The sequence below is a fragment of the Amborella trichopoda genome, chromosome 8 (genome assembly GCF_054954075.1).
Source record: "Amborella trichopoda isolate Santa Cruz 75 chromosome 8, AtrichopodaSantaCruz75HAP2 v2.0, whole genome shotgun sequence".
Taxonomy (NCBI): Eukaryota; Viridiplantae; Streptophyta; class Magnoliopsida; order Amborellales; family Amborellaceae; genus Amborella; species Amborella trichopoda.
The window spans coordinates 13843055-13862397 of NC_142343.1; the positions used below are offsets into that span (position 1 = coordinate 13843055).

The window sequence follows — 19343 nt, forward strand, 5'->3', positions numbered from 1 at the left end:
CAGCACAACCGCACAAAGAGAGATTATGGGAGCGGTTTTGAGAGAGGTAGGGCAGCAGAGGGAGAACAAGAGATTGAGAGAGAAACGAAGAATGGAGAGAATGCCCTGCCAAACAAACTTGGGCATTTTTTTACATCACCACCGTTCATTTTTTTACTCTTGAATGGAAGGACTATATATAACTTAAAACGCAAAGCTAGTTGTCCGATATTTCGAACCCTAGAATATTTTTTGTTTAAACGCGAAAAACCCATCGATCCGGTGTTCGATTTAATGGGGAAGACAGTAACTTGAAAAAAATAAGAAAATGCCGCAAAAAAAGCAGAGGGACCACCAATAATTTGAGAACAACGTGTTCCCATTTTGTACGTGACCCAACATGGTCAAGTACGTAATTTTCTCCCACATTTATATACATTTTAAAGGTAGCATAACAGGGAACATTACCTCGTCCCGTCGTCCCGTGAAGCTCGTAAACATCATCCCATCGTTAAAGAAGAGAAAATGCATAAAAAGAGACCATTTATTTTTAGCAAAGTACCCCGTCCATCAAGTTGTTTACCAACCCACATTTAAAGAATAGAAAAAGCATATAAAGAGATCAAAGTATCCCGTCCACGTGATGTAGATTGGGAAGGGTGCACAAGAATGTCAACCTAAGCACCTATCGAATAGTTGACACTTCACCAAGGCCAACCAATAATTGATTTTATTTTTTATTTTTTATTTAAACAAAATATTATTTGAATTTAGGGTGTATGTTTATTTTTAAAAATACAATTAATAAAAAAAATTAAAAATATGTAAAATAAAAATGATCGAATTAATAAAAAAAATAAAAGTATGTTAAATAAAAATGATCAAAATAACCCTAATTTATTTGACCTATATTTTTTGTACGAAATATTTTTTATTATTTTCACTTAATTCTACTCATAAAAATGAGACTAAAATCAAATTTTTAGATCAATGTCATTTTAAAATAAAAAATAAAAACAAAACTTATTTTAACCCTTGGATAAGTATAGTTAAATTTGAACCATCAATGCTTATGCACCTTTTGAGCGTCCACACACCAATCCTTACTTTTAATATAAAGCTTTTGCCATCATATTTAAATGGGATGTTTGTGTATTGTGAAAGGTTTCTATACTTCCCCTACAGCATAAAAGTTCTATCTTCCTACCATCCAGCCATCCAATTTTGATCAAGAGAGTGACTCACCATTTGATCTTAAATCCAACGTCTCAATGTATTTTATTTTATTTTATTTTATACTTTTTGCTAATACGAGTTTAATAACAAAATGGACATCCAAAATTTAATAACGAAATAGTCTAAAAAAAAATTAAAAATAAAATAGTATAGAGATGTGACATTGTGATTGGAACAATCTTAACCCTCCATTCAATATGAAAAGTTGGATAAAAAGAAAAAATAATAAAACTTCTATGTTGTAGGTAAAACATAAAAAGCTTGCCCATTATTGATTAGACAGTTCAAAAAATAATAATTTCTAAAACTACGTAATACAATAAACCTCAAGCCATTCAATTTGACATCTAATGACAACCAACCATTGTAACCTCCTAATATAAAAAATAAAGAGTCTTATAATATACAATCCTTAAACAATAAACACCCCATTTTGCTGCATGTCACTTGAATCAATCTTCCCATGCTTTTTTATACCGTCTAAACACTATTCACTATTCGTACATGAAATTTTTTACACCATAATTTTTATGATTATTCTCAACATCCATTAGCCATGTTCCATGGGCCGTGGCCTTGATCAAAAAAGAAAAACAAAAAAAAAATAAACCAGAGCAGTTATAAAATTGGGTAAAAGTACATCCTCAGATACACGTGTAGCAGATATTAGGTCAAAGCACAATGTTCCTTACCGCATCTAAATTAATTTTCCTTGTGCATGTGGCTAGGTGATTCAGCTAAACCACAAAACAATAAAACAACATCATACAAAGCAATTGAAAATTTTACTTCATTACTCAAAATACATCGAAAAACAAAAAACAGCCTAATTTAATTGAAGTTCATATCGGAATTACAATATTTATAAAGAAACTTATCAAACACAAGTTCTCCCAAAAAACAAAAATGTTGATCTCACTTTTCGGTTTGAAAGACCCCGTAGATCATAATAACTAAAGGGAAACATAATTTTGAGAAACAAATGCTTGACAGCAGCATAGATGTTCAAAACCACCATTCATGATTAGGGACTGGAAATCAATTTAGTAAAAGAAACCAAGGACTTTACCCCCAACATTCTTTCTCCGTGCCTCATCATGATCCATAATGCCCGCAGATGTTGTCAACACAATAAAGCCAAACTGCACATTTTTAACAAAGAAAATCCATTAATGGAAAACCCACTTTTTGCCCAAAAAAAATTTTATTTCACCACATGCTGCAATAGTAGATAACTTCCATATAAAAACCAAACGCATCATAACAAACATAAGTCTAACCTGTCTTGAAGGAAGTAGCCTCGCTGTCCACGGCTCAATTTCTTTGACACCAACATCAAAGCGAGGACTGATAACCCCACATTTGTTCAACCTTCCATTCAATTCCACCACAATCTTGCCAGCCCGATGATCATCAACATACTCAAACTCTCCAATGTATCCTGGAAAATAGACGGAGAGAACCGACAAGAATGAGCTTAGCTACTACATCACATGAAGCAATAAAGAACCAGGAATACCCATCTCTCTCCATCCACACTCGTGCTCGAGTGAACGTGCATGTGTGTGCACGTGTGCATCCACGAGAGTTTTGAAAAGATAAAAAAAAGGGACAGGGAGAAACAGACCATGCTTTTGCATGACCAAAAGGAACTTAATGATCACTTTGGATGATGGTCTAATCAAGACTTGCCGCTTTCCACGCTTCTCAGCATTGTAGATGCTTTTGAGAGCATCATTGAGGACACTGATTCTCACCATTCTTGATAGACCTGCACACAGGGAAATTACAAGGATGAACAAAATGATAAGAATAAAAGAAGTAACTCTTTAACAACAAAGAGAGGACAGTGCAGTTTATAAAAAGACAGTGAAGTTAATATTTATCATTAGCTATCACAAAATACATTGCCAGGATCGTTTTCCTTTTTTGTCAAATATGTTAACTGTTCAAAATTGATGCAACAAATGAAAATGTATGCCTCAAGGCCAGTCCCAAATGGTAATTGCAGTAACACCACTACCCAAGGCGATGGAATATGAGCCTGCTCTCTGCAAATGGGGGCTACAATTCCACAAGAGAAGAAGGCAAAAAACTAAATTGTCTTAATAGAAGAACCCACAACAAGCAGAAGCTCTCTTTGCGACGTTTACAGAGGAATTTATGAACACAAAATCAATTCGCTCTATTCTGTAGAGGAGAGTCTCAGCCAGGGACTTCATCCCCCGTTGACAAATTCATCGTCAAATGCATTCATAATGAAAAATTGGAAAAAGAAACAAAAATCAAGAGAACATCAAACAAAAGAAAAACCAGAAATTTCATGAATGTAAGCTTCATGGAGAATCCCAAATCGTAATTGCAGAAATCCGACTGCCCAAGACAATGAAATATGAGGATGCTCTGAAAAGAAACTGCAATCCAGGATTTAGTAAGCCCTAGAAAAGGGAGAACCAACTCTTAACTGGAGAGCCACCACATTATCAGAGCTCTATCGATGACATTTACAAAGGACTATACAAACACTCTTTAATTGTTTGCTCCATTTTTTGAGCTTTAGTTTGCTCCCTTGATCTTGCAATCAAAATCAGAAAGAATGCGATTCAAGACAACGGCTTTGTGGGTGGTTTGGCTTTTGAAAATACGCATGTTTCGTTCCCTCCAAATGTGCCAGGCACAAAAAACAGTACAAACAAAGCAGCTGGCAATAGTCCCATTTCCTTGAAACATCTTAATAAGGCTTTCAATCTCCACAGGCTATTGAAGGGCTGTCTTCTTTGTTTTCCAGTGGTCTTTACTTTCAACTGGAAAGACTTGAATTATCTACGTAGAGTATATAGAGCGGTTCTTGGTGGTTGACCAAGAAAAGCGGGTTGGGTTCTTCTTAATACGTCAAATTCTCCCTCGTGTCTTTGTTGCTAGCATAAGTTCTAACAAAGAACCCGAAGTTAAGACGAGAATACCCCGAAGGGACTCTTGCCTCACCTCCTTCCCTCATTAGAGTGAAATATCTATCTCTAGAGGCGTACACCCCAACTAGATTTGTTCCTCTTGCCTCTCATTCGATCAAACGTATTTATCCCTATGGAGAGACACCCCTGGGGGGAGAGACTAAGCCAGAGCCCTCATCCCTTGTCAAAATTGATTACAAAAAATTCACACAAAATTAATGATGGGAGATAAATAGAAGAACTTAATGAAATTAGGGCACAAATAAAATTGAAAATGGAAATTTAATCAAGAGAGCTATTCTAATAGAAATACAGAACAAGATCCAAAAAAGAAGAAATAGACAAAAATAATGTATTCATAATCACAGAATTGTAACATGTGGTTATGAACATAAAACAGAGGATAAAAAATAAAAAATAATTGCGGGGAGAATGAAAGGCATTAAAATGGTTTTTTCCTTCAGGGTAAATAAGTTAAAAAAGTATAGAGAGAAGCAACTAAAAAAAACAAGATGATAAGAAACTGAATGAGGAGCTGACGAAATGAAATACGCAGTTCTTGAGATTTTCCTCGTTACTTCACATAAGAGAGAGAGAGGGAGAAATTTCTAAGGTGTTCATGGTGGAGAGGGAGTGTGATTCAATAGATACAGAGAGAGAGAGGGAGAGAGAGGGAGAGAGATTTCTAGGGTTTTGATTAGAGAGAGATTTCTAGAATTCTGATGAGAGAGAGGGAGAGATTTCTAGAATTCTGATGAAAGAGAGATTTCTAGGGTTATGATGGTAGAGATAGACCTGAGGTCTGAAAATGAGTGAGAGAGTAATGCGGAGAGTAGGATCAAAATGGCTTGCTGCCAGGATCCATTTCGAAAGTAATCATTAAATTCCCAAATATTCCTTCTGAATGTCATTAATCTTATGTATAAACTGGCATGTAAGGGAAAGTGCATTTTGTACAGATATTTGCATACCCAAGTAGTGCATCGACCTTGTGCAAGAAATAGACGAGTGGAGATGAACTGCTGTACAGACATGGCTCCACTCAAAGTCCGTCTAGTCCATATAACAGTTCATGTCCAGTGTCCATAGTCTAAATGGACAGCGCCTTAAATGTCTAAAACAAGCATGCAGAGAGTGTCCACAGAATGTCCCACATAAAAAGCCACATATACAAAGACGCAATCAATTGCACAAGCCTATATAGTTCTTTCTATGAAATGCATATATTGCTCTTACAATGCAAGCCATATCAATATGTGCAAGAAAGGATGGGTTTACATCACAGGACATTAAAATATGCCATGTCCATCTTGTTCTTAGAATATAAAGTAGTTCTCTTAATCCAATATAATTGCTCCCCTAATTGTAATAGGACAAGCAAGAGAGAGCTCACATGCAAGTGATGTGTACAGCTCATATGAGCATTCATTCGGAAAGCTTTGGTTTCAAATTTGAAAACACGAGGTACTATCTCACTCAAAATATACAAGTATACTACAAATGTTTGATTCTCATGGTAAACACCAAGTGAAGCTTCAGCTGAAGAGATTCCAGACATCCTCGCAGGAGAAGAAGTATGTATTGCCACATTTCAGTGGAACTTCAACTCCCAAAGTTAAAAGTAGTGATGCTACTTTGAACTCTTATATTGCAAAACCTTAATATACCATGATCAGTTTAAGATTCTTTCCAAGTCAAAGCAAAAGCCAGTTGGTTCTTGTGCATGCCCACATAGCTGATGCAAATCACATCTAGGATGTCTAAGAATAGGACTAATTAGAATTTATTTTTATAAGGGGAGAGGTTAGTCTTGTTTATTTTGTTATGATTGTTGGGATTAATTTTGAGGGATATCCATGTAAAGATTGAAAAGGGGTTTTTATTTTATTTAAGATGGACGTGGATGGATTTCGTAGTTTATGGAATTCCATGATCCTATTTTGGTGGGATTGTTAGCTAATTAAAAAGGGAATGATAGGTGAGGGTTGATCACGTGAGAGGTAGAGATATTTCTTTATAGAAAAGTATGAGAAAGGGGGATTTACATGTTATAGAGAGAGAAAATAATGGTAAGTTAGAGAGAGATTGATGTGGATGAGAGAGAGAGATTGATGTGGGAGAGAGATTCTTCTTTACTTTATTTTTGGCTTGCATTTAAAAAGTGTAACTTTCCCCTAAGAAGAGACACTTGGATATTTTTGTAGAGAAGTTTTATGAATGAAGAAAAGAGAGCTTCTTCCCATGGCTTGATTTACAGCCACCTTATTTTCTCCATAGTCGCCGAATTTTGTTGGTTTTAAGATCGAAACAAGGCCGGATTTAATTTTGCATTGATGCGGAAGGAGTCTGGGAAATTAAATCCGACATTCTTTTGATTTTAAAACCAGCAAAATTCAGCGACTATGGAGAAAATAAGGTGGTTGTAAATCGAGCCATGGGAAGAAGAAGCACTCCTTTCTTCATTCATAAAACCTCTCTACAAAAATATCCAAGTGTCTTTTCTTAGGGGGAAGTTACACTTTTTAAATGCAAACCAAAATTAAAAAAAAGTAAAGAAGACTCTCTCTCTCTCTCTCTCTCTCTCTCTCTCTCTCTCTCTCTCTCTCCCCCCCGTCCACTCCACATCAATCTCTCTCTCTCTAACTTCCCATGATTATCTCTCCCTAAATCATGTAAACCCCCCTTTCCCATACTTTCTTATTTTCTCTCCCCTAGATCCTCTTTTCAAAGAAATATCTCTACCCTTCACATGATCAACCCTCACTAATCATTCTCTTTCTAATTAGCTAAAATCCCACCAAAATAGGATCATGAAATCCTATAAACTAGGAAATCCATCCACACTCATCCTAAATATATATATAATAATAAAAAAAAAAAAAGCTTTTCAAGATCCCTCAAATTAATCCCAACAATTATAAAAACATAAACAAGACTACCACCCCCTATAAAACTAAAATAAAATAAATATTTTTTTGAAAAACAACTAAAATAAAATAAATTAAAATAAAATTCTAATTAGTCCTATTCTTAAACATCCCAGATGCGATTTGCATCATACTCCCTGGGTTGGAAAAGAAACTCGTCTTGAGTTTTCGTTGTGGCATCATCGTCGTCCTCCCTTCGCTTATAGGATTATTCTTTGTAAGGCATTAGGTTGAATAACCTACATACATTATCCACTTGGCATACACGGTGGACAATGGGCTGCCATTTGATAAATTACATTTGAATGCCCCTGCCAAGGTAGAACCTGAGCGCCCCTTTAAAATGGCCAATTTTCTCCATAGTTGAAACGGCATTTGTTTTTATGGCCAAACTTTGGTGGCCTGCACTCACAAATCCCATAGAAGTTTTCTCCATCACCTCACAATAATAACACAGGGTATGCACAAGACTCATCAAAGTCTTGCTGAGGCCGAGCCTGGGGCCGAATGTATCAATTTGCTGCATGAGATCATTGAGGATAGTCTGCTGGCTGCATACATCAGGTGCATCCCATCGGCTCGCTAACATTGTTGAACCAATAAAAACAAACTTTACAAGTCTTGGTACTAGAACACATTGATCAAATAATGTGAATATGTGGAGTGGTTGAAGAAGGGCAGAAAGGGCCGGTTCATCAACTAGAGTTTCTCCAACCTTGTATTTTCTCATGGTTTTGTGACTGAAGTTTGGTTTAGATGTTGTGATTCTTCCATCAAGCTCTGAAGAACTAATTAACACTTGATGGTGCCACTTGAAAACAAGCCATCTTGATGCAAATATTGTATTGCCACAAACGATCACCATTTTCTACAAGGCTTTGTACGTCTACCCAATTAGTTCCTGCCCCTTTCACATTAATAAGAGGGATGCATAGTCCTCCGATATTGTCATTTAAAGTTGTATAATTGCAACAACTCTATAGTCAGCCCCAGCTGAAATCTCAAATTGTCTTCCAACTTCTTGGAAGCTGGAGTTAGAGAGAAGAACACGAAGACTAGTAGAGTCCCCATATTTCAAATGCAAAATATACATGGAAACCAAGCACTCAATGGTCCATCTGCTGTTAACACCTTAAAAGAGGAACTTTCCCCATAATAATGATGCTCGAGAATGCGCAGAGCTTCATTTAGAACTCCAATAAAAAGAACAACTTCACAAAATCATCTCTCGAACATCCCACATCAGCAATATTAATAAGCAGATACCACACAGAATGTTGTTGTTGAAACCATACTTCAAGGATATCACACTAATTATGAAACGGTTCCAATAAACGACCGAACCAGCTGAATTGATCACAACCATTCCACACATCATGGTTAGGCTTTTTCAAAATAGACCAACAACCACAACTCTCCAAGTTCATAGCATCATTCTCATCACCTCTACCAAACAACTCCATTGTGCATTCATATTTTTACCACTGGTACCAACATTAATCGCATCATCAACTACAATCTAGATATCATCAACCTTTTCTTTTATAAATTCTCGGATGGAGAATCGAGCCACACCCTCCACTATGGAAGATTTGGGTGGAGTCTCCTCACTAAATGGCAACGAAAATGGTTCATGTTTGATCATCAACAATTTGCTTTGATAAAAAACCACTATCTTTGTTTTCTCATCCACTCGCATTTCATTAGAAGGAATCATTTGAAAATCCAACATTGTCTTCAACAGAAATAGTGTTAAAAGTTAACATTTCCTTCTGATCAATACAATGTTGAATTTCTTCATTATCAGATTTAGAATTCTCCATACTTTCTTCAATAAAAATGTTAGACACATCCCCAATTATCTCTTCTTTTTCAGCAAATTGATCTACAATTACGTCTTACTCTTTTCTCATTAGATTTAGGGCCTTTTGTATCTTCCAATGTATCAACTTCTCTAATGACAAATTTAGAATTTTATTTGTGATCAAGAAATCACATACCTCTGTTTGTTTATTTGTGTGATGTTCAAGTCATAGTTTTGTTGTAGGGATAACAACTACCCGGGATGGACGCATCAGTATCCTAGCCTGGGATGATTCTGCTATGGGTGGATCTGGATGTGGAAAATTCTTTCTATACTCGTCTCTACACTTATTTTGGTCTACTCCTCTATGCCAATCATATTGGCTTTGAGGTAATTGGTTACCAACTTTTCTGTACATTCATGCTCCCGTCAATGCCGTCATGCATTGAACCCATAAGTGTGATCAAGCATAACATCAAGTTGTTCCACTCAGACTCGCGCTCTGATTTACGCCGATCTCCACAAGAACTCACACAATATGGATCTATCACTGTAGATCTCATCTTGTTCGATGTGTGATGCTGCAATCTATCTTTTTGCAATAACTTTTCAAGTCGTCAAGTTGTTCATTTTTTTGTATATTTGGTCCAGCTCGACAATCCTATGGTTGTGACCTCCATGACCAGCCATCGCAATCACTAACCCTTTTTAATCATGCTCGGATACCAAATGATGTGCAAGGAATCCAAGAAATTAAATCCAGCCTTCTTTCGATCTTAAAACCGACAAAATTCAGCAACTATGGAGAAAATAAGGTGGCAGTAAGTCAAGCCATAGGAAGAAGAAGCTCTTTTCTTCATTCATTAAAAGTCTCTACAAAAATATCCAAGTCTCTCTTCTAGGGGGAAAGTTACATTTTTTAAATACAAGCCAAAAAAAAAAAGTAAAGAAGACTCTCTCTCTCTCTCTCTCTCTCTCTCTCTCTCTCTCTCTCTCTCTAACTTCCCATGATTATCTCTTTCTAAATCATATAAATCCCCCTTTCCCATACTCTCCTATCTTCTCTCCCGAAGATCCTCTTTTTAAGGAAATCTCTACCCCTCATGTGATCAACCCTCACTCATCATTCTCTTTCTAATTAGCTAACTATCCCACCAAAATAGGATCATGGAATCCTATAAGCTAGGAAAAATCTTAATAAGGCACTAAGCACAACTCGTATGAGCAAACATTAAAATCTTAATAAGGGCACTTGACATAAAGCAGACAATGAGCAAACATTAAAATCTTAACAAGGGCACCTGACATAAAGTAGACATTGCACATGCCATTAACCAAACATTGGCATGTCAAATATAAACTCGATTTGCAGTGAGAAAGGTCTTGGGAGCAAAGCTGTCACTTCTATACCAAGCTTACCTCTATCTATTGTCAAAAAACTCACGTCAATTGATAAGTACCAAACCATGACAAACTCCAAAATCTAAAACTATTCCTATCTCCAAAAAAACTACATAACTAATATTGCCCAGAAGTCCCTTCTTGCCCTCTGGCTCTACATGCACTTGCAAATGCATTGATTCTAAATGCATTTGCAAAAACCAAATATTTAATCTTGCTCAGAAGGGACTTCCTGCTTCATGGCCCTATGTGCACTCGCAAGAACCAAAGCAGCAGCCAAAGTATTTGCTAAAGAGGGAGCTGAACAGGGCCAGAGCTACAAAGGATGACACACAAGGCACCTTTAAGCGCCTTATTGAGCACGTGATCCTCATTTTGTTACCCTTTTCTATTGTTAATACTGGTTGGATAGCATTTTTTGGAGCCCTTAGGGGGTCACAACCATTTTTGGAGCCCTTGGGGGTTTTTGTTTAGGGCACCCGATCTGTGGGTTACCTATACTCTTGTAACTTTCTTCTTGTAATTTTCTTCTACAAGAGTTAACATTTTCAACAAAAAAAAAAAAACACTCCCATGTCCAACCTACCTTAGCACACACCTCATTTCTCAATCAAAATTTCAACTAATAATCCTCATCCCGAAACTTACAATGCCACATCACTAACAAAACGTATGTTACAACTATGAATCCATGTAGAAGAATCTAACCCACCTACTTATATTTTTTCAAGTCTTTATATAAATTAACTTGTGAAGAGTAAAAACTATAAAGTTAACCTTAAAAACATAAAAATTGTGGCTCCAAATCAAAGACGTGTGTCCAAATCATAAGACTTGTGAACCCATACATGCCTTACAAAAACAACATGTATCTTAGAGTGCATAAACACTTGTCCTATTCATCCAATCCATGGACTTGCATGTCCACATTGAAGACATGTCTACATTAAAGGCACACCATGTCGGCGAATTCAAAAGATGAAAATTTGCAGACCAGTGTTTTAAGAATCAGTCCATCAGGCTCGGAGTCACCTGAGTCACTCAAACCCTAAGGTAAAAAGTGCCTTGGGCTTGGATGTACCCAAGTCACACAGACCAGGAACCCAACAAGATCCGAACGAAGAAGTCCAAGGATTGGAAGAGTGCCCTGCTTTTTTTTTACCAAGGGACTTGACCAATTCGTGGCTGACTTGGGGCGAGAACTTTGCAAATCCAAGCCAGAGTCCTTATTCAAACACATTTCCAAACACAAATGTTAACATGGATTTTCCGTGTAGGTATGCATGTCTTGCTTGTCGACATGCATGTCTAGTGCACTGGCATTCCATATTCTCCTATACACAAGTAATAAGAATGTTGTTGTTACATAGTGCAAAATGAACGTCTTGGTGACCGTATTCCGCACCCTACTTCTTCTTTTTTTGAATAAAATCCCGCACCCTACTTACAAAGCCATCTTATGCACAAGCACCCAAAATGTACACAATAAATATTTACTCCCAAATACAAAATATGAGTAAAAACCATAATCTAAAGTTCTGAACTCATCTACTCATCCATTTTCTGCCTCTGAGGTTTGAAACAATCCATCTATTGCAAGTAGAAACTTTAGAAAGTCCAATAAATCCTAAATCATGTGTACACAGTCCCAACCACTATTTCATTCCGCTGGTCTCCTAAGCCTAATAAAGGACTCTTTTGGGTTTAGACGAAAATGTAACCCAGTTAATTAATTCTAACTTACTTTTAGTTTTGCTATTTATATTGATATACCAGACCAGTTTTGACTAGACAAGCTACTTTTTGTGAATTGGCAATCAATTAGGCCCTAATATCACTGATTCTCTCCAACTCAAAGAAAAAAATATATATAAACTGCATAAAGAAATATGGATTATATAATAAAAACTTAACCATTGGAAGAGAAAAAAGGAACAGATGATACACACCAGAAAATAATAAACACCAAAGAATTACTTATGGGCATGCATTCTTATGAAGAGATTCATATTAGAACAGGGATTAAGATGTGATAAAAAAATATGCTTGAGACATGAAAATGGAAATGCTCGCAATAACACAATTATTTAACAAGCTAATATCCACGCCATGCCAAACACTTCAGCAAAACAACACACCAATTAGAATACTGTCCAACAGAATAGTGAAGCAAAGAGCAATAATACTTGATATTTCATATTTCTACCCTACCTGATCCCAAATAGTTCGGGATAAGGCTCAGACGATGATGGTGATGATTTCTAATTTCTACCCCACTTTCTTCTCCTTTGACAATGAAATATACAAAATAAGAGCCAATTAAACCCCAAAAAGAAAATACTTCTCAAACTACCATAACCCAGACTACTATTTTTCTTTCTCAAAGAAGCCATAACCTAGATTATTACCAGCGAAAACCAAAGACACGGTATCTCCATGGGTAGAAATAAAAACAGATTATATAGACAAGGGTTTAAAACCTACTCATTTAAACTCAAATTTACTACAACAACCATAAACCAGCGAAAAAAAGGAGAGAGAATACCGAGAGAGAAGAGAGACAATCACCTACAGAGAAAGCTCTTAAGCAGCAGAAAGAGAAAGAGAGATTAGTAATGGCAGTTATCCAACAAAAAGCGTACGTAGACGATATTGGATAGAGGCTTACAGAGGAGGAGTGACGAAACCCTAACACGAAAGAGAACACGCCAACACCATCCCAATGAAACACTCCGGGGACCAAGGTTATTTACATTGAGGCATGCAAGCAAATAACGGGCTCCGTAGTTTGAGAGGCTTCGAGATTTTATCTTTGTTAGAATGGACGGTCCAAAATTAAGAAATACCCCCACTACGTGCATTTAAAGGGAATGATAGTATGTATTTTCAAATTTTATCATGTAATTTTATAGTAAGAAAAACCTTAGGATGATCTTAAAATCTAGGGAAAATTATGTAAATGTCGATTTTAGTTTTTACTATTATCAAAATATCGAATACTTTATGTTATTATTGATACGTCCGTTTTTTGGACTTTATAACATTCTTTTTAAAAAACAAATTGAACTACCCATTTTCAATTTTTCAAAAACCGAAATCAAGCCAATTTTAGGTTTTGAATAACTAAAAAATTTTTAATTTTCAATTTTTCAATATTCAAAAATTTTAAATTTTCAGTTTTTCAATAACCAAATTTTTTTCTCTCTTGTAGGTCTTCTACATATTCTCTCTCTACCTCTCTCTCTTACACCGATAAACCAGTTTGCACAATTTGACAAAGCAGCCTCCCGATTATCCACATGGAAACTGAATGCGATCTCGGATGCTTTGCTCACAAATGAGATTTTGATCATGAGAGAGATTGTTGAAGATGTTTCTCCTCACCCCAATATGATCCATTTATACGATGTTTATGAGGATCAAGGGAGGGTTCATTTGATTTTGGAGCTTTGTTCAGGGGGCGAGCTATTTGATCGGATAGTTGCTCAAGCGAGATACATAGAGGCAGGAGTAGCAGCTATGATAAGACAAAACGCGAGTGGGTTGGGGGCCTTCACCAGCAAATATAGTCCATCGAGACATGAAACCCGAGAATTGCCTTTTTTTGAACAAGAGTGAGGATTCTCCATTGAAATGGACTTTTGGTTTAGTTCAGTGGAGGATTTCACTGACCCAATTGATAGTGATAGAGAGAGAGGTAGACAGAGGATACGTAGAGGACCTACAAGAGAGAGAAAAATTTTTGGTACTTGAAAAACCAAATATAGGTAGTTTCATTTTTTTTAAAAAAATTGTTATGAAGTCCAAAAAACGGATATATCATTAATAATGGAAAATATTCGGTATTTTGATTATAATGAAAACTAAAACAGATATTTACTTAATTTTCCCTAAAATCTATTTTCATATCTGATTTGAAAATTTTACTCTAAAAATGGTTAAAATCAAGTAGATCTATAAACATACGAAAATCTTGAAAATGAATGGTTTAGATAATGTGTTGCACGATGCACTATTTTTAGGACTCAAAACTTACTTTTTGTTTTTTTCATATTTGTACATCTCGATGTCGAGATGATTAATTAAAGGGTTTTTAAACATTAAAACAACATTTTCGATAGATTTTTGAGGTACGTCTATAATTCTACATTTTAAGGTTGCAACCTTATATAAACTTTTTCCTTTAAATATATTTTGTTACGATATATTGTAAATTTGGACGGTCCATTCTAAAATCTCAAAAGTCACTAAACCACGCCAATAATTTGACCCATTGTTTACCTTTTATGCCCTTATGAGCTCTCTCTTTCTGTCTCTCTTTCGTTCTCTCTCTCCCATCAAATGGGATTTATTCAGCTGAAAAATCCAAGGCACTTTGGGGTGGCTTTTGATAACTTTCACTATATTTTTTCGGGAAAAATTTCTGCTGCTAACTTTTCTAGATTCTGGGAGGTAGGTGAATATGGTAGCCTGAAAGATGTGAACCATGATTTATAAATTGTAGTGCTGGTATTTTTGCCTTTTTGGCATTGGAAAAGTTGGAAACTGCCTATCTTAACTGTTCATTATGTATTTCATTTATATAATGTACGATATGCATATTTTGAATAAGATTTTATTATTACAACCCATCTAATACATTTATTATTAAATAAGTTCCTTCCATCCATCCAATATGAAATCAAAAAATATAAATAAATTACTTTATTGTGCTTGGAGACTTCATAAAGGTGTCAATACCCTCTGATTCTACCAACATTTACATCAATAAGAAACAAATTTGGTTTTCTTACTTTCAAAATTTCACTAAGTGTATAGGCAACCTAGCAAACATATTCAAATTACTTAATAAATAGATATTTAAAAGTTTCTTTCTTTTTCTTTTTTTTTGAAAAAAAAAAAATAGAAGTTGTTGCCGATGACATGCGAAGAAAATGGAGAAGAAGAGAGAATAAAAAGTTAAAATGGTTGTCACTACAAACAATTGATTATTGAACATTTTCTTGACAAAACAAAGATGAAACAGGGAAATGAGAACAAAAAAATACTAAACCACTATACAAGGACCATGTTACCTCTTTTGGAGGAGATGTGTACGGATGGTTAGTGTATCTCGAAGCTTCGAAAATATGCTGCAACATCCAGGCCAAACAAGTCATCCTCCCAAGACATTTTTTCTTAAAAACCAGGTCCCAATTGAGTAGTTCTTCACCAAAAGGCATGATTCAAAACCAAGACCCGAATCACTAGCTCTTCCCGGAACTGAAGTACAAAACCGAGCTCTTAATTAACACTTCTCATCTGAAACTCCTGCATTAGGGTTCAAAACCAAGCCCAGTTCTCTAGGACTTCCTTGATTCTTAATAATGAAATCACAAAACTAGGCCTTTAATAGATATTTCTTCTCTAGAACATGGGAAGCGGGGCATGAGCCCTATAATGAAAGAAGAGCTAAGGTTTCTAAGTGTAGTAAATGGAAAAGCATGGCTCAAAAAGGTGTGTGTGTTTGTTTATGTGAGAGAGAGAGAGAGAGAGAGAGAGAGAGAGAGAGACCTGCAATGTAAAGAAAGACATTGAATAGGGTTTAGATCAGAGTGGAGTGAATTTTCTTGAAAATAGCCACACATGGGTACCCTGAGCAGCAGCTTTCTTTAAGGGGAAAAGTGCCGCCCTTCCCTATTTTTATTGTTTTCAAATAGGTAAAAACTACAATACTAGGAAAAGTTGACACTTTTTGCGTTTACACGGTTATCAACTGTCACCTAAATCTTCTCTGTCCATCAAATGAGATTCATGTGAAGAGTTTCAGGTTTTTCTGAAGAGACTCGGTGTTCACTAATCATATGAATATATAGACTTGTCTTTTATAACAAATTACATATCAAAAAATATAAACATAAATCACAGTTTCCTATATTATACCCTGACTTACCACAAATACAAGATATTGTATCTATCCTTCCCAAATATACAGATTACAATAGACACCTTCCATATTAACCTGATAAGCATATATACTTTCCTTTCACACTCCCTTTCTAACTCAAGATGCTATGAGAGAGAGCAATTGGAGTTTGAACACTAATTTCAAAAACTAGCAGTTGGATCATCAAGTGTATAGCATGATCAGTAGATGCGGTAGTTGTCATGCTCATATTGCTTGATCAACAAGCACAAAAAGCAGTAGCAGAACAGATGGCCTCAGGAACTGAAGGCCATATTAGAAGAGGCTCGATCAATCAGAAAAAATTTTCCAGACAAAGCAATCGAGATAGCTGAGAGAACAAAATGACACTTGAAAGAGCCACCAGATTAACCAACTCACTAACAGGCAGACATGATCAAGTAACAAAACAACATACTCGATCATACAAGCAGGTAAATACATAATTTTCTGTTGGACGAGCAAGTGAACTGAGTCCTAGTTGCAACATCAAAGGAACACAATGGACCACTGGTTATTACAGGACCCCGACCCTCCTGTTATGCAAGACATCTGAATACAATGGATTCCCAAGGATCACCATGGACCACCATTTGAAAGTATGTAAAAAGCCAAAGAACATAAAGCAACCTAAGAAGGCAACCTAATAGAACCAACAAGAAAACAGAAGAGAAGCTTGCACGCAATAAAATAGAAGTTGTATTGAGCATAAACGTAAGAGAGAGAGAGAGAATGACCCAAGGAAAACATAAGAGAGACGCAAAGGCAAAGTGAGAGAGACGCATAGTGGAGTGAGTTTTCTTGAAAATAGTCACGCATGGGTACCCTTAGCAGCAGCTTTTTTTTAAGGGAAAAGATTTTACTGTTTTCAAACAGTTGAAAACTACAATACTAGGGAAAGCTTAAATCTTTTATGTCCATCAAATAAGATTCATGTGTAGAGTCTCAGGTTTATCTGAAGAGATTCAGTGTCCATTAATCATATGAATATATAGACTTGTCTCTTATATCAAATTAATATTTTCAAGATTTGGAAGTCTATATAATAACCTCAATTAAATTTTTTTTTTCAAATTGGACGCTATGTACATTGTTAAAGGCAAGATCTAAGTGTCATAAAAACTCAAAATTTCAAACTTTTCTTATGAAAATAATCATTTAGTGATTTTTAAGTTGGTTCCCAAAAAATTCAGACTGAAAAAAATTCTTCAACCTATATAATAACTCAATTAAATTTTTTTTTTCAAATTGGACTCTATATACATTGTTAAAGGCAATATCTAAGTTTCATAAAAACTCAAAATTTCAAACTTTTCTTACGAAAATAAGCATCTAGTGATTCTTAAGTTGGTTCCCAAAAAATTTAGACTGAAAAAAATTATCCTAAGTAGGTCTTTTGACTTAAGGAGTAGATACACAGTATGCTCCCGAAGGTGATCATTTAGGGCCTGTTTGGATACCTGGAAATATATTGTCTGTGACATATATTACTGGAGTAATACATTACTGTGTAATACATTACTTGTAAATGGATTGTTACTGTTTGGGTAGTATTTAGATGCAACATGAGAAATATATTGTTATTGTTTGGCTATGTCTGGAAGAAATATAGGAAGTGCATTATCAACATTTTACCGACATGTGCCTATAAAATATTATTTCTTTCTTTTTTATCATAAAATTTTACTAAAATGCAGAATTATCATTTCTTTATTTTTTGTTACAAAATTCTACTAAAATACGGAATTAAAATCATCATCACACAATTCCAAAAATATTTCTAATAACAACATCATCACCATTCCAAAAAGATTTTCTAATAAGAACTTGTTCCATTTTACAGTCATCATAATACCATTTCCTACTTATTTTACATGCCTTTGGCACTTACATGGAATCACATATCTTCTAACATGACATTATTTTCAACATGACAAGTTATTGGAACAATATGATTGGAATAACATGATTTTATTATGATAAGCTTTATTTTTATTTTATTTTTATAGAAGTCTTTCAAATATCTCTCTATATAATTTCAAATAAATAATAAATTTATGATACTAAATTTAAAATCTCTATTGTACGGGTTAAAAAATGGGAAGAAGTTTGATTAATAAACTAGAAGGTTTGGTAATTGCAGTATAAAATTTTGAGGTATTGGAGGAGACTAAAGAGGTATGTTATTTCAATTAAGATTTTAGTAATTCTTATGAGGATTATGTTGTCTGAAATTTTTTATTATGATTGTGCTGCGTGAACTTTTTTATTATGATTATGTTGCGTAATTTACTGATTTTTATTTTTATTAAGTCTGTTTTATATGACAGTTGATGCTTTCAGATGAGGGGGCGAGCTCAAAAAGAGAGGGATCACTTATACTAGTTATTATGGAGAGAGAGTGTTTACGAGAGAAGATTCTTTTAATCAATTATAGGGTAGGAAAAAATGCACGCGAAATATTTTCCAAAATTACCCGTCACTCCCATAATAGATTTTTCACCTATCACTGTACATAATGAATTCCCTGATTTTTGGATAAATCTCTTGTAATCTCTCTCCATTTCCCTACGATTAAGTGTACCCAAATAGTGGAAATATCATATTTCCTTGTAATCTATTGTCTCGTAGTAGATTTTCAAGTACCAAACGACCCCTTAATTATGCTACAAAATAAATTGGATGGCGTAATGTAATGAGATTCGTGAATACATGGTTAGAGAGGAAATGTATTTATAAGGCATAACATAATGTGTATGGACTTTGGAAAGAATGTATTTTATGAGCATCTAGCTAGAGGGGTTGTTGGATCCCAATTTTGTTACGAATTGTATACTATAAGACTATTTACCTATGATAAAAAAAGTCAAAATCACTCTTAACCATCGGATGTGGAATCCAATGGCTTGGGGTGTGCTACAAAGCTCGAGAAATTTTCCTTTAAACTTTGTGCTTAGTGAATAGCACACCCTCAGGCACTAGATTTTATATCTAATGGTCATAGGAAGTTGTGACCTCCTTGTTGTCAAAAATAGATGGTCTTATAATATACTTTCCCAAATTTCCACTAGAGGAGGGTTTTGGATCCAAGATTCTAAATC

The 19343-nt window shown here is 35.2% G+C and overlaps 1 protein-coding gene and 1 long non-coding RNA gene across 8 annotated transcripts; both read right to left on the reverse strand.

The window, feature by feature from the left end:
- Positions 1–1582: 1582 nt before the first annotated feature.
- LOC148780807 (uncharacterized) lies at positions 1583–1953 on the reverse strand. The gene is made up of 2 exons (XR_016060737.1): positions 1908–1953; positions 1583–1790 (listed from the first exon to the last, which is right to left on the reverse strand). It is a non-coding gene; the product is annotated as an uncharacterized LOC148780807 (long non-coding RNA).
- A 30-nt stretch (positions 1954–1983) lies between these two features.
- On the reverse strand, positions 1984–13019 carry LOC18438341 (small ribosomal subunit protein uS8). Of its 7 annotated transcripts, none has more exons than XM_088873746.1 (6): positions 12967–13019; positions 12867–12880; positions 12510–12584; positions 2843–2986; positions 2496–2656; positions 1984–2357 (listed from the first exon to the last, which is right to left on the reverse strand). In XM_088873746.1, the coding sequence occupies exons 4-6, from the start codon at positions 2973–2975 to the stop codon at positions 2259–2261; spliced, it is 393 nt and encodes a 130-aa protein (XP_088729872.1). In that variant the 5' UTR covers positions 2976–2986; positions 12510–12584; positions 12867–12880; positions 12967–13019; the 3' UTR covers positions 1984–2258. The 7 variants fall into 7 exon arrangements, with proteins under 7 accessions (XP_088729872.1, XP_088729873.1, XP_088729870.1 ...); XM_088873747.1 differs by having other exon boundaries at positions 12844–12880; XM_088873744.1 differs by having other exon boundaries at positions 12783–12880.
- Positions 13020–19343: the final 6324 nt, after the last annotated feature.

What these genes read in the sequence shown, in the direction of transcription:
- LOC18438341 (XM_088873744.1), bottom strand. An exon ending in TTTGGTCATGCAAAAGCATG is followed by an intron (nt 2,657 to 2,842) that starts GTCTGTTTCTCC and finishes TCTATTTTCCAG; the next exon opens with GATACATTGGAGAGTTTGAG. An exon ending in GGCTACTTCCTTCAAGACAG is followed by an intron (nt 2,358 to 2,495) that starts GTTAGACTTATG and finishes AAAAATGTGCAG; the next exon opens with TTTGGCTTTATTGTGTTGAC.